The sequence below is a fragment of the Oryx dammah genome, unplaced genomic scaffold (assembly GCF_014754425.2).
Source record: "Oryx dammah isolate SB20612 unplaced genomic scaffold, SCBI_Odam_1.1 HiC_scaffold_2, whole genome shotgun sequence".
NCBI lineage: Eukaryota > Metazoa > Chordata > Mammalia > Artiodactyla > Bovidae > Oryx > Oryx dammah.
In genome coordinates, this window is record NW_024070186.1 from 12,952,013 (window position 1) to 12,964,431 (window position 12,419).

At 57.1% G+C, this 12,419-nt stretch overlaps 1 protein-coding gene across 4 annotated transcripts in view; it reads right to left on the reverse strand.

Annotated features, from left to right (window-relative positions):
- The window catches only part of TRPM2 (transient receptor potential cation channel subfamily M member 2), a 51,584-nt gene that overhangs the window by 23,208 nt on the left and 15,957 nt on the right, over window positions 1-12,419 (reverse strand). For 3 of the 4 annotated variants that reach the window (XM_040231630.1, XM_040231650.1, XM_040231658.1), the window contains 7 exons: window positions 11,246-11,426; window positions 10,562-10,722; window positions 8,857-9,037; window positions 8,270-8,331; window positions 6,180-6,380; window positions 2,160-2,262; window positions 183-304 (listed from right to left, as the gene is read on the reverse strand). In XM_040231630.1, the coding sequence (XP_040087564.1) occupies window positions 183-304; window positions 2,160-2,262; window positions 6,180-6,380; window positions 8,270-8,331; window positions 8,857-9,037; window positions 10,562-10,722; window positions 11,246-11,426 (1,011 nt within the window). The remainder of the gene's footprint in view (window positions 1-182; window positions 305-2,159; window positions 2,263-6,179; window positions 6,381-8,269; window positions 8,332-8,856; window positions 9,038-10,561; window positions 10,723-11,245; window positions 11,427-12,419) is intronic. The other variant, XM_040231640.1, reaches the window with a different exon arrangement.

Consider the following 12,419-nt stretch of genomic DNA (forward strand, 5'->3'; position numbering starts at 1 on the left):
GCATGAGGGCCATGTACTTGGTCATCAGCCTTCGGGTCCCAGTCTTGGCACCCCCAAGACAGGGATGCTGTCGTCTCCCATTTCGGGAGGAGGAGGCATGCCGGTCGCCCTCACCAAGGACAGGGCCGGAGTCTGGACAAGCCCCAGCAAGGCCCCCCTAGGGCAGCCCCCGGCAGTCTCACCTTCCACTGTCGCTCATCGGTGAAGATCTCACTCCGGGCAATGTCCACGCGGTTCCACGCCACCGCCAGGTTCAGCTGTTGGTCCCAGTTCTCATGGCCAAAGTGGTCGAGGCTCCAAGAAGCTGTAGGTAGAAGCAGATGCACTGGGGACTCCAATCTGGGCTTCAGAGCCACTTCAAAGCCCAGCAAAGTCAGGGTGGGGTCAGCAAGCGTCTCCTTCATTTCAGCTGAATAGATAAGGTGCTCAGTCAGGAACCACACACCACCCCCCGCCCCCCACCACACACATGCCTTCATACAATCACTTTTCCTTTCAGGGTACCATCTGACCATCTCTGGGTTTCCGTCTCCACTCTTGCTTACCCCAGCCCCCAGCCCTGGCCCCAGGTCCTGCCCAAGCCCCCCGCCCTAAGTTTGAAGGAGACACAGTTCTCTGGAAGGCAGGCACCTTCACATTCACTTTCAAAGCTTAGACCACGGAAGCCAGCACATGTCCTTCTTTGCCTTTGCAGAACCACCACCTCACCCATGTTCTCAGTGCAACTATTTGCCCAGCTAGTTTCAGCTCTTTCTGGTCTAGCAATTTAAAACATGGGTTGTTATTTAGGGAAGAAGAAAAAAGAACTCTGACCCTTACCTCACAACACACATAAAAAGTAACCTGAGATGAATCACAAACCTACATGTAAAGGCTGTGGCTACCGAAGAAAGTATTTGCAACTGCAGGAAAGGAAAAGATCTCTTGGGATGCGAAGAACATAAATAATGAAGGAAAAAAACTGGTAAACTAAAATGTTACCAATAAGCTTTCTCTAGGACTTTCCTCGTGGTCCAGCGTTAAGACTTCAAACTTCCACTGCAGAGGGTTGTGGGTTCGATCCCAGTTGGGGAACTAAGATCCCACAGACCATCCGGTGTGGCAGAAAAATTGAATAGATTCATGTATATCCCTTCTGCTCCCTAAAGATACCTTGGAGGACATATAAAAGCAGACCATGAACCAAGAGAAAACATCCCAGCATATAGGTGCAACACAGGATTTGCACAAGGATATACCAAGAACTCCTAAATCTCCACAAAAGAGACAAATAACCAATTAAACATGGACAAAAGATCTGACAGACACTATCAAGATGAAATGCAAATGGCCAACAAGCCCGGAGACAACAAATTCAAACCACACAGTGGTCTGGCTTCACACCCACCAGGAGGGCTACAGCTTCAAGGACTGACAGGACCAAGTGTGGGTGAGGGTGCAGAGCAGCCTGGACCCACACCCACAGCGTGGGGACCAGTGCACAGAAACAGTGAACGAGCTGACCCCCTACCATGAACGCTTCCCGCTCTGCCATCGCTGCTGGCCTGGGGCCGGCCTCCCTCTAGGGTGAGGGGCCATTCAGCTCAGAACAAATGTTCCTGGGCACCAGGGATGTCACGTCCAGGTCCATGCTGGCAGGAAGGACAGGGAAGCATGGGTCTCGCCTCAGAATTGGGAGAGGAAGGAAGAGTAAAGTGTGGGTCTCGGGAGAACAAGCCGAAGGGCAGAAGTCAGACTGAGGAGTGGAAGCTGGCCAAGAGCGCTACTGGTCTCACGGATGCCTAATTTTGGAGTCTCCCCTGCACTTGGACTCTGTCACTGGAGGCACAGGAGTTAGACAGGAGACAGAACGTGGGGAGACAGGAGCAGACTTCCGAGGCTCGCTCTTCCTACCCTAGAATTTTACGAGGAACTGTGATGACCATGAAGGGGTAAATCAGTACAGGCTGCACTCAGATTTCAGGTAAGAAGGTGAGTTGAGAAAGGCACCTACACCCCAACATCAGTGATGGGCACCACCTGCCCAGGGGGAGCGTGAGGTGGCCTGGCGAGGTCCAGCTGGTCTCTGACCAGCACGGCTGCCCACGGGTGGTATTTCTGGCTCCTCTGGACGAGGACTCTGGCTCCTCCCCCACATCCTCGCCTCACCTGACCCTCACCTTTCAGCAAGGCCTGCAGGATGGCCACGTCCACGTCCTGCTGGCCGTCCTTCCCTTCCCGGAACACAGTGAGCAGCTGCCGCCTCCGGACGATGTCTTGAATCTGCAACAGGCGTTTTCTGCATGAAGTTCCCCCCACCTCTTCAAATGGCACCTGCAGAACCAAGGCCCCGGACACAGAACCGGAGCCCCAAGCAGGAGTCCCGCCTGCCGTGTGGCCAGGACCACCACCTCATCCCCGCGCCGCTGGGGTGATGAAGATAAAGATGATGATGAAGACGGTGATGAAGATGAAGATGCGTGAGGACCAAACACATGGTGTTTCCGAGTGGCCTTTGGGGTAGAATCTCCACCTCACTGATCAGTGGTATCTGTTCAACACCCAGCGACGCTTGACTAAAGACCTCGGCCTGGGCCTCTGCATGGGCCCTGCCTACCTACCTATCAATCACCAATCTATCTATCCTCTGTTTCCTGTCCCCTTTCTATCTAGCCGTCATCCATCTCATCTACCTATCATCTCTGCTGCCAGAACTGCCACAGTTGGAGAAGACTCGAGAGTCCCTTGGACTGCAAGGTGATCAAACCAGTCAATCCTAAAGGAAATCAACCCTGAATGTTCACTGGAAGGACTGATGTTGAAGCTGAAGCTCCAATACTTTGGCTACCTGATGGGAAGAGCCAACTCACTGGAAAAGACCCTGATGCTGGGAAAGATTGAAGGCAGGAAGAAAGGGGATGACAGAGGATGAGATGGTTGGATGGTATCACCGACTCAATGGACATGAGTTTGAGCAAGCTCCGGGAGATGGTGAAGGACAGGGAAGCCTGGAGTGCTGCAGTCCATGGGGTCACAAAGAGCTGGACACGACTGAACGACCGAATGACAAGACCTGCCACCAGTCACTGCTCCCTTGAACTTTCACCCTGAGGCGGGGGTGGGCCTCAGCTGGTTCCTTACACCCCAAAACTTCAGACTCCACTCCCAGCTCCCAGGCCACCATGCCCAGCCCCTCCTGCCTTCCCTGCCTTCCCCCACCCCCTTCCCCTCAGCCTGGACATGGCTCTTGCCTCTGTACCCTCTATAAAGACTTCTCCCACCTAGAGGGCCCCTCATACACCCTGCCTCCACCTCTAAGACCCCAACCTTCCCCATCCCTCAGGATCCTGCTTTCATGTCAACTCCAAAATGCCCAAAATGTCTCTCTTCCCAACCCCACCCCATCCTCCAGCCAAAACCTCTCCTGGATTTAACCCTACTCCTGATTCACAAGACGGAATAGCTACTGCACGTGTGCATTGACCCGGTATTAAGTACTTTCCCAGGTGACCCTGCTCCATCTTCTGAGTCTAAGCCCCAATCACCCCTGATCTGCAGACAAGAGAGCGAGACTTCTGAGAGAGGGCCAGCACTCCTCCTGACACCAGCGATGTGGTGGTGGCTGCGGGTCAGCAAGAAGACCCTCAGGGCAAATATCTGCAATCCTCCCGGGGCTGCACCCATGTACCCACCATGGGGCAGAGCAGCCCCAAGGCCTGTGGAATGAATCAGTGATCACAGCTCTGGGGGGCCCCTCCCCACTGAACAGGAGCCACCATCACGGGCAGCCCCCTGGCTGAAGACTGGCATGTATGAAACAGCATTTTCAGGCCTTGACTCAGCAATGGATTGATAACACAAGCTCCTTTAAACCTCAGCAGATTAGACCCACTTCTGAGAATCGCCTAAATAATTTACAAGCTAACTGAGGGAAGGCCAAAGGCCTGCCAGCCAATACCCTCCAGCTCCAAGAAGAGCTGACCTGACATCCACAGTGAAAACATCCCCCAGAACCTTAAGAGGTCCGCTGAGGGCACAAGAAGACAGACGAGAGAGGGTCTCTGTGCTGCCCATGGAATCTGTCCTGCTCGCCCTGGGCTGCCTGCTGCCCTCCCCCCACCCAGCTTCCATCGGGGGCCCCAGCCCTCTGCTTGGTCTTTGGCTGGTGGGCATAGACCGTCCACAAGGCCTGAAATTGGACGTGGTTAGAACCAAGCTGCTCCACAGACTTGCCCTGAAAGGAGCACGTCAGGCACCTAAACTGTGAACCTCCAGGAGATTTAACAATCTGGTTTAGCATCTACGGAGTACATGACCGACACAGACCCCAGCTGCTTTGTCAGCCCCAACTCACTATTGGGGAAACCGAGGGTCAGAGAGGCCCTGACTGCCTCCATCCCACAAAGAATCCTGCCAGGAAACAGGGGTCAGGGGACCTCAGGACAGGTGAGCCCAGGCCCTGGGGGCTCAGAGCACGGCTGGACTGCAGGGTTGGTAGGACCACTGGGGCTGGAGGGTGGCGGTGGCAGAGGGGTCTCTCTACCAGCCAAAGGCTTCCTGGATGTCGAGGGCTCACCTAGCCACTCTCCTTCACACCTTCTCCCTCTTTGGAGGCTGGGGCCAGGCCATGCATCCCTCTGCAGAGCTCAACAGGACCCCCAAAATCTGCACTGGGAATTTGACCAATTCTGAGGCCCATTCCAAATGCCCCAGATGATCCAACTGACTCAAAGGACATGAAAGAGAAGCTCCTTCTTTCCAGGACTTGGAGAGACATCCCATTTACACTCCTGCACCACCTCCCCTCCCAGCCCAGCAAGAAGCCTGTCTGTAAAGTTTTCAGAAGAAGCCTTGCAAGGGCTTCCCCCGCCTGTACCCGGTGTCATCTCCCACTCTAGCCATGGAAGAGCAAACTACTGATGCATTTTACAGCAAAATTACTGAAATGCAGGGCAATCGTGGTCCTGGGCTATAACAGCCATGCTCTCCCCACGGGTCAGGAGAAGGGTCCAAGCCAGACCATTTGGGGTGGGGGCACCCATGAGGCTCACTGCTCAGGAGTTGAGGAGATGGGCAGAAAGCCATGTCCCAGAGACCCCCGCCCACTCCCTCGACCAGAGCAGCCCACTGTCATCCAGTTCATATGGTAACGTTCCAGAAAAACCTTTGGAATCCAGTAGGCTAGCTAGAAAATGTCACACTAGAAAGAGAGAAAGAAAAGAGACAATGAAGACAACAGGCTAATGGTTCAGGTCCCAGCCATCCAGACAGCCCGAGTCTGGTTGACAGTGATGAACCAGAGCTGACTGCTCAGTTCTGGTGCCCAGGCTGGGTTCGCGCAGGGTACTAACAGCAGGGAGCTGTGAAGGTAAACAGAAACCCTCTACGACCTGTGCTCTTTCCCAAGAAGCTAAAACGGTCCCCAAACAAGGAGAGGACAGGCAGGCACGTGAAGCAAGGCTGAGTCCTCTTTGAATGATCTGTCCCCGGGACATGTAGCCACAGGGTCCTGTCCCCAGCTCCCTGTGCTTCCACTCAGCATCTCCTCCCACGGTGGGGGTGGGGGTTCCCTCCTTGGGTGGAACCAGCTCCCTCCCAGAATTAGAGTCTCCAAAACCACTGGCAATGGGATTCCCTCTGGAATGCTGGTCCTAGGATGAGCCAGGCCACAGATGCCTCTATCTGGGGGTGCATGTGAAACCACCCCCAGATCACCACATGGTCCCCAGAGCCACTCGGGGGCCCCCATCTGATACATCTATATATCTCCCCACCTTGACAACCCCAGAAGGTGGACCCTGCTACCCACTGCTGTCACTTGCAGCACCCCAGCTGCCTGAATCTGGGCTCCCCACCCCTCAACCACCCCCAGGGCCTCAGCACCAGCCTCGTGCCCACCCAGTGCACAGGGTCCTCCTTCCAAGATGGCCGTGCCTCGCACCCTGTGTTACCTGCCCACCTGGAGTTCTGCAGGTGGAGGCCCAGCACAACCTCCCTTGCAGGGCAGCCTGCTGCCTCAGCCAACAGCTCCCTGCCTGCCCAGCTCACAGCCCCCACCCCTGCAGATGGCTCCCATGCCCAGGTCGGCCAGGAGCTCTGAGTCTCCGTTATGCGTGCCCTGGTCCTGCTGGCCAGGCTGACAGCATCTAACCTGTGGCTGCAGGTTCACACCTGGTGACTGACGCACCCATCAGCCTCACCTTTTTGGTCCACTCCACGATCTTACTTTCAGTGAAGGTCTCAAACATCCCCTGGAAGAACATGCTCAGCTTCTGCTGAATCAGGGAGATCGTGATCTCAGAGATGGGCAGGCCGGCTACCTGCGCAATGACATCAGCCACACGGCCCGAGCCCTCCACAACCACGCAGGGGGTGCCGTTGGTGATAGCGTTGTAGATGGTCTGCAACACAGGGGCCAGTATGAGCCCACCCACACCCACCCCTCCTAAAGCAGAGGGTTCTCGGAGAGCCCTGCTGTTTGGCTACTGTGAAGGTTTGTTGTTGTTTTAGTCGCTCAGTCGTGGTCGGTTCTTTGTGACCCCATGGACTGCAGCCTGCCAGGCTCCTCTGTCCATGGGATTCTCCAGGCAAGAATACTGGAGTGGGTTGCCATTTCCTTCTCCAGGGGATCTGACCCAGGGATCGGACCTGCGTCTCCTGCATTGGCAGGGGGATTCTTTACCACTGAGCCACCAGGAAAGCCCCGCTGGGAAGTTTACTGAAGACATTTACTTGGTGCGTTCCTCTGCTCAGAGGGGCGGGCACTGATCCTGATATACATGGGGTACACACCCGACATGCCACCTCTCTCAGGCCTGTCACTTGACTCCACTGTCATGAAAGATTGGTACGTTTCCACCCCCTTAACGTGTGGACACGAGAGCCATCCCCAGAAAGAAGGGGGCACTGCCTGGGCCAGAGTTCCACACCCTCCTTGAGACCCAGGGTGAGACAAGGACATGGAGGGAGACCCCCAGAGATCAGGGTGAGAGCACCGTGAGGAATGGGCACCACCACAGCAGGAAGGATGTTTTGCTCTGGGCACTGCTGCGGGAGAGTCTCGGAGGGAATAGGGGGAATCAGACACATTCTGCCCGCCGAGGTACCCCAGGACCTACGCTGACCCCCTGAGGTTACTAAACATAAACAGAACGTCATGCTCTGCCCCAATTCAAGACATGGGCAGGGCCAGGCTCCCTCCAGTGGCTAGAAGCTGAACTGCCTGCCTCCTCCAGCTCTGGTGGATGCCACTTGCTTGGCTTGTGCCTGCATCGCTGCAGCCTCTGCTCTTGGTCACGTGACCGCCTCCTCGTCTAGGGACACTTGTCATGGCATTTAGGACCCGCCTGGATGGTCGGTGCTAAGATCCTTAGCTTCAGCACATGACCAAAGGCTGTGTTTCCAGATGACAGAACATTCCCAGCCCCCAGGGTTTAGGACCTGATATCTTGGCGGAGAGTATCACTTATCCTGCCTGCTAGAGCACCCATTCCTGGCGTGAAAGATGCAGAGCTGTCTGTCTGTCCCGCCCATCTCTCTCCATCCCCAGGGCGGCTTCCCTGCCGAGTACATCATGGATGAGGGAGGCCAAGGGCACCTGACCTGCCTGGACAGCAACCACTCCCACTTCATCCTTGCGGATGATGGGACCCATAGCCGCCGTCACGTGGCCAAGAGCAGAGACTGGAGCGATGTGGGCACAAGCCAAGAAAGTGGCATCCACCAGAGCTGGAGAAGGCAGGGAGTTCAGCTTCTCCAGGGCAATCCTGCAACTGCAATCATCCTACAATCCTATGGCAGAGGTCAGTTTGGCCCGAGTTCCATGAGGCAGGCACATTCCCTGCCGGACAGCGGTTCAGCATGAAGCTCCGTGGCCGTGTGTCAGAACCTGCTTTACATTCAGCTGCTAAATGTAAAGGGGCTGGGGGTGGGGGTTGCTGAGGGCTGTATTTTGAGGACCTCTCCTGGGAGCCTGAGTGCAGAGCTATAGAAGCCCCCCACAGGCTGTCCAGGGTTTCTACAGGTGAGGACTGCAGTCCCTCTGGAACTCCTCTTTGCTCTGTGCTGGTCAAGCCCCAGGGCTGACCCTCCCATGGCAGGGCCTCTCAGAAGGCTCCGACCCACCCACCCAGAGAGACTGCGCATGGTAAACGCACCTCCCTCCGTCAGTGGACAGGCTCTCTGCCCCCTCTTGCCGACAGCCTCCCTGGGAGGCAGGTCACAGTACTCTGGGCAGTTACTCACCCACCACAGAACTTGACCCAAGAGGCCCATCCCCAGTAGGACTCACATTCAGTGTGCCGGGGCCCCCTTCCAGCACCACGCAGACAATCGGGATCTTGATAGCCACGCCTAGGATGAAGCAGGGAGCACAGTTGAGGACCGTGGGCTCCAAGCATCCCCTGGGGCCCTCCCCACTCCTGCCAGCTGCAGCCTAACAACACTCTGGGAACCCCAATATTCAGCGGAACTTGAAAACCTCAGCTCAAAGGTGTCCAACCAACCAGCAAAACACGTGCAGAACCCTGTGTTTTTGACCTCCCAGCTCCCTAGGGTCCATCCCACCCCAACCACAGAGGAAATGAGGGCAAAGCCTGAGCTTTGACTCCTCTACACTCTGGTTTCCGAACTGAGATGTGTGTAGTGAAGGGACCGCAGGGTGCTCTGTGTCCTGAGTGCCTGCCTGGCCTTTCCTTCTGTTAAAGGGGCATGAAAAGATGACCCCCTGACCAAGTATACAGATGTCCAGGTGTGCTCTGACGGCTGCCCCAGCACCCCACCCACCAAATGTCCTGGCTACAGCCGGCTGAGCCCCAGACCCCTGGACCAGCCCGCTCCCGTCTCCTCCAAGTGCCCTGGTAAGCGGGCCCCGCTCACCTCCCCTCTCCTTGGTCTGCTGCGATATGAACTTCTCCAGCTTTGTCCTCAGGGGAATCTCGACCCCATAGCGGCCGTGGGTCCCGTCGTCCACAAGGATGAAGTGGGAGTGGTTGCTGTCCAGGCAGGTCAGGTGCCCTTGGCCTCCCTCATCCATGATGTACTTGGCAGGGAAGCCGCCCTGGGGATGGAGAGAGATGGGCGGGACAGACAGACAGCTCTGCATCTTTCACGCCAGGAATGGGTGCTCTAGCAGGCAGGATAAGTGATACTCTCCGCCAAGATATCAGGTCCTAAACCCTGGGGGCTGGGAATGTTCTGTCATCTGGAAACACAGCCTTTGGTCATGTGCTGAAGCTAAGGATCTTAGCACCGACCATCCAGGCGGGTCCTAAATGCCATGACAAGTGTCCCTAGACGAGGAGGCGGTCACGTGACCAAGAGCAGAGGCTGCAGCGATGCAGGCACAAGCCAAGCAAGTGGCATCCACCAGAGCTGGAGGAGGCAGGCAGTTCAGCTTCTAGCCACTGGAGGGAGCCTGGCCCTGCCCACGTCTCAATTCTGGCCAAGTGGTACTGGTGTCAGTCTTCTGGTGTTCAGAAATGTGAGAGTACACTTCGGTTGCTTTAAGCCATCAGTTCTGTGGTCACTTGGGACACAGGTCCAGGAGAGGTGGCTATGGACCCGTGCACACGGCCCCTGGATGCCACAGAGGAGGGCAGGTGGTGCCTCCGGAAGTCCTCTGAACTCAAGATGGGGAGAAAAGTGAAGCATGATGTTGGAAGTCAGTCAGTATCTCTGGGCCTCAAATTTCCACTCTGTGTAACGACAGTCAAGACAGAGCCCATCCAGTCCACTAAGCACATCTGTGACGTGGACATGGAAGGACAGCAGCCGAGGGGCTGGCTGCCTGGTGACCAGCGTCTGCGACTGACGTGAGGAGTCACTTTGCAGAGGACGCCCTCCCCAGGAAGTGAACGCACATCTCCCCCGCCGCAGGAAGGCCGGAGCCTCGTTCATCAGTCAAACCTCGTGGGACAGTCGTCATCACACCTCCTCGGTGTGTCAAGGAGAACTTTATTTTGGGGTCAGTGTTTCCCTCTAAACTTCTGTGTGCTCATTATGCCAAATCTGCTGTGTCCTCAAAAAATCTTACTGGGTGAATTCAGTTCTCTTTTCCAATTCACATCCCTACATTTAAGCAATTGTTTCTCAGGCCTGCACCCAGGTGAATGGACGCAGGAAGGCTCTGTCTTCAAGCTCAGAAGAGAAGCTCATGGGAGGGGAATCAGGGAACCATTGAGCCCCGGGCTAAAAGGCCAGGCTCTGGGATCTGAAAACCCAGATGTAGGCTGTATGCTCCCAGCCAAGCTACACCTTTGCAAAGTCCATTTCTCATCAGACTGGAGTTAGGAGGGCCCCCAGACCAGTGGCAGCTCTGGCAACTCTTATGTGGACCCATCCTATGATCTTGAGGAAGGAAACCAGAGTCCAGGCAAGGTGCTTACTCTCCTGGGGTCACCAGGGTCTGGGGGGTTGGGGGGATTTGAGCCTGGGTCTCCCACGTCCCTATCCAGCCACTTCCCGTGACACTGCACTTACCCTGGTGTCCAAGCGGTGGCCTGTTCCCTGAGCACTGGCTAAGATCCTACCCCACCACCTCCCTGCTGTGCTCTGACCCACCCAGAAGCAGACTCCAGCTCACCATGGGGTGGATCAGGCTCTCCCGGTTGTGCAGGGCGCCCCACGTGGCGATCCCGATGGTGACCACTTCCCTTTCGCAGAAGCTGCCACTCAGCTGCCGCACCGCCTCGCCCACCTGCTTCATCACGCCAGTGTGGGACCCCCCGGTGATAACCCAGGCCCCTGGGGAGGAGCAGAGGGACACCTGGTGCCATGCAGACTCTCTGCTCCAAGGCTTTCAAACTCAGTGTCAGGTGTGAGCCCCACCACGATCAGGTCTTCCTGCGGCAGCCGGGACCCACGATGTCCCACGATGCTCAGTTAGGTGGGGGCAGGACGGCGACCCCGTCTCTGACTGTAGGCCCTGTCCTCTCCCCCACCTCCCTGTTGCCTCCCTCTGTCCTGCTCTCAGGAACACGGCATCTCAGAACTTTCTCTAAATGCTTCTGTTTGGAAGCATCATTAGTGGGGAGCCAGCCAGAGCTGTGTCTACACTGTGAGCAAGCCAGGTACAGTGGTAGGAAATGGGTGAGTCTGATCAGACACTCCCCACCTGGCCCGGGCCTGGGCCCAACTCGGTGGCCCACAAGGGCTGGCCAGTCCAAGGCCCTGACTCTGCCTTCCAGGGGTCCTCTCGGCTGCCCAGCACTCCCAGGCCTGAGCACCACCCATGGTCTGGGCCTCCGTCCCTCTGTCCCTGCTGTACCTGAGGTCTGGGCCACCTTGAGGAGTCCTCTTCGGAAAATGCTCTTCAGCCTGGGCTTCATGTTGAAGTCCTTGGCCCCGCCAGTCACGGAGATGAGCAGGTTGGGGGCATCCAGGCCCCACTGCTGGGTCATGAGCTGGTAAATCAGGCTGGGGGGAGTGTCCTGGGAGAGGCGGACGTACTGCAGGGAGGTCAGAAGACCCCGGGGGTCAGTGGGTGGCCAACCTAGGCCCCAGAGTCTGGCCACCCTGCCCCAGCCATGCCTGACAGCCCCAGGCAGGCAGGTGGACGGATGCTCACACTGGGTCCAGACGAAGCAAGAGTGGCTGCCCCCAAGCAGGTCACCAAGTGAGAGAAAGGGGAGGCAAGCGCTGAGAAGAGAGGTCGCCACGGGGGAGGAAGGGGAGCAGCCCCGGGTCTCTCTGTTGAGGGTGCCCCAGCCTGAGCCCCACGGCCTGACTCCAGTCTCCCCATAAGGCAATGTGGTGATGCATCAACAGCAGCTCATGGAGGGGCGGGGCTTGGAGGTGGTGCTGAGGAAGGCGGCTCTGGGGCCAAGTTCACCTTGTACAACGTGCTTTATTTAGCCTCTTTGGCCATGTGGGCAGCGACTCTGAGAAATCGAGGAGGAGGGTCACACCCAGCCAATAAGAGGCTGGGGTCCCAGAACTGCAGCACAGAAACAAGTGACCCCACCAGACCCGTCAGGGCAGAGCTATCCACGAGCTGGAACCCTCCAGAAGGTGGGTTAAAGCCAGGGGGCTGAGACTCTGATTCAGCAGGGTGGGGGTGGGGCCCTAGTCTGCTTGGCAACACTGCTGGCCCAGTGACCACCCTGAGATTCGAGATGCCGGCCGGGTCTTGCCCCCCGCTGTTCCCCTCCACACCCCCGTGCCCCCAGGCAGGCCTGGGGCCCTGACCCACCCTGCCCCACCACCTGCAGGGCTCTCACCTCTACCACTGGCTCTCCCTGCCAGCCCCAAGGCCTCCCCACTGCCCATCACCCCCGCCGGCATGCCCTGTGCTCCCCTGCTCCCTCCTGGCAGTGACAAAAGCCATTCAGGCCACCCGCTGAACTTGCCACTGTGCCCCGCCCACACCTCTCCTGGAGCCTTGGCAACAAATCCCCTGAGGGCACCATGTAGCTCTATTTGCCATGCAGAGCCCTCCACCC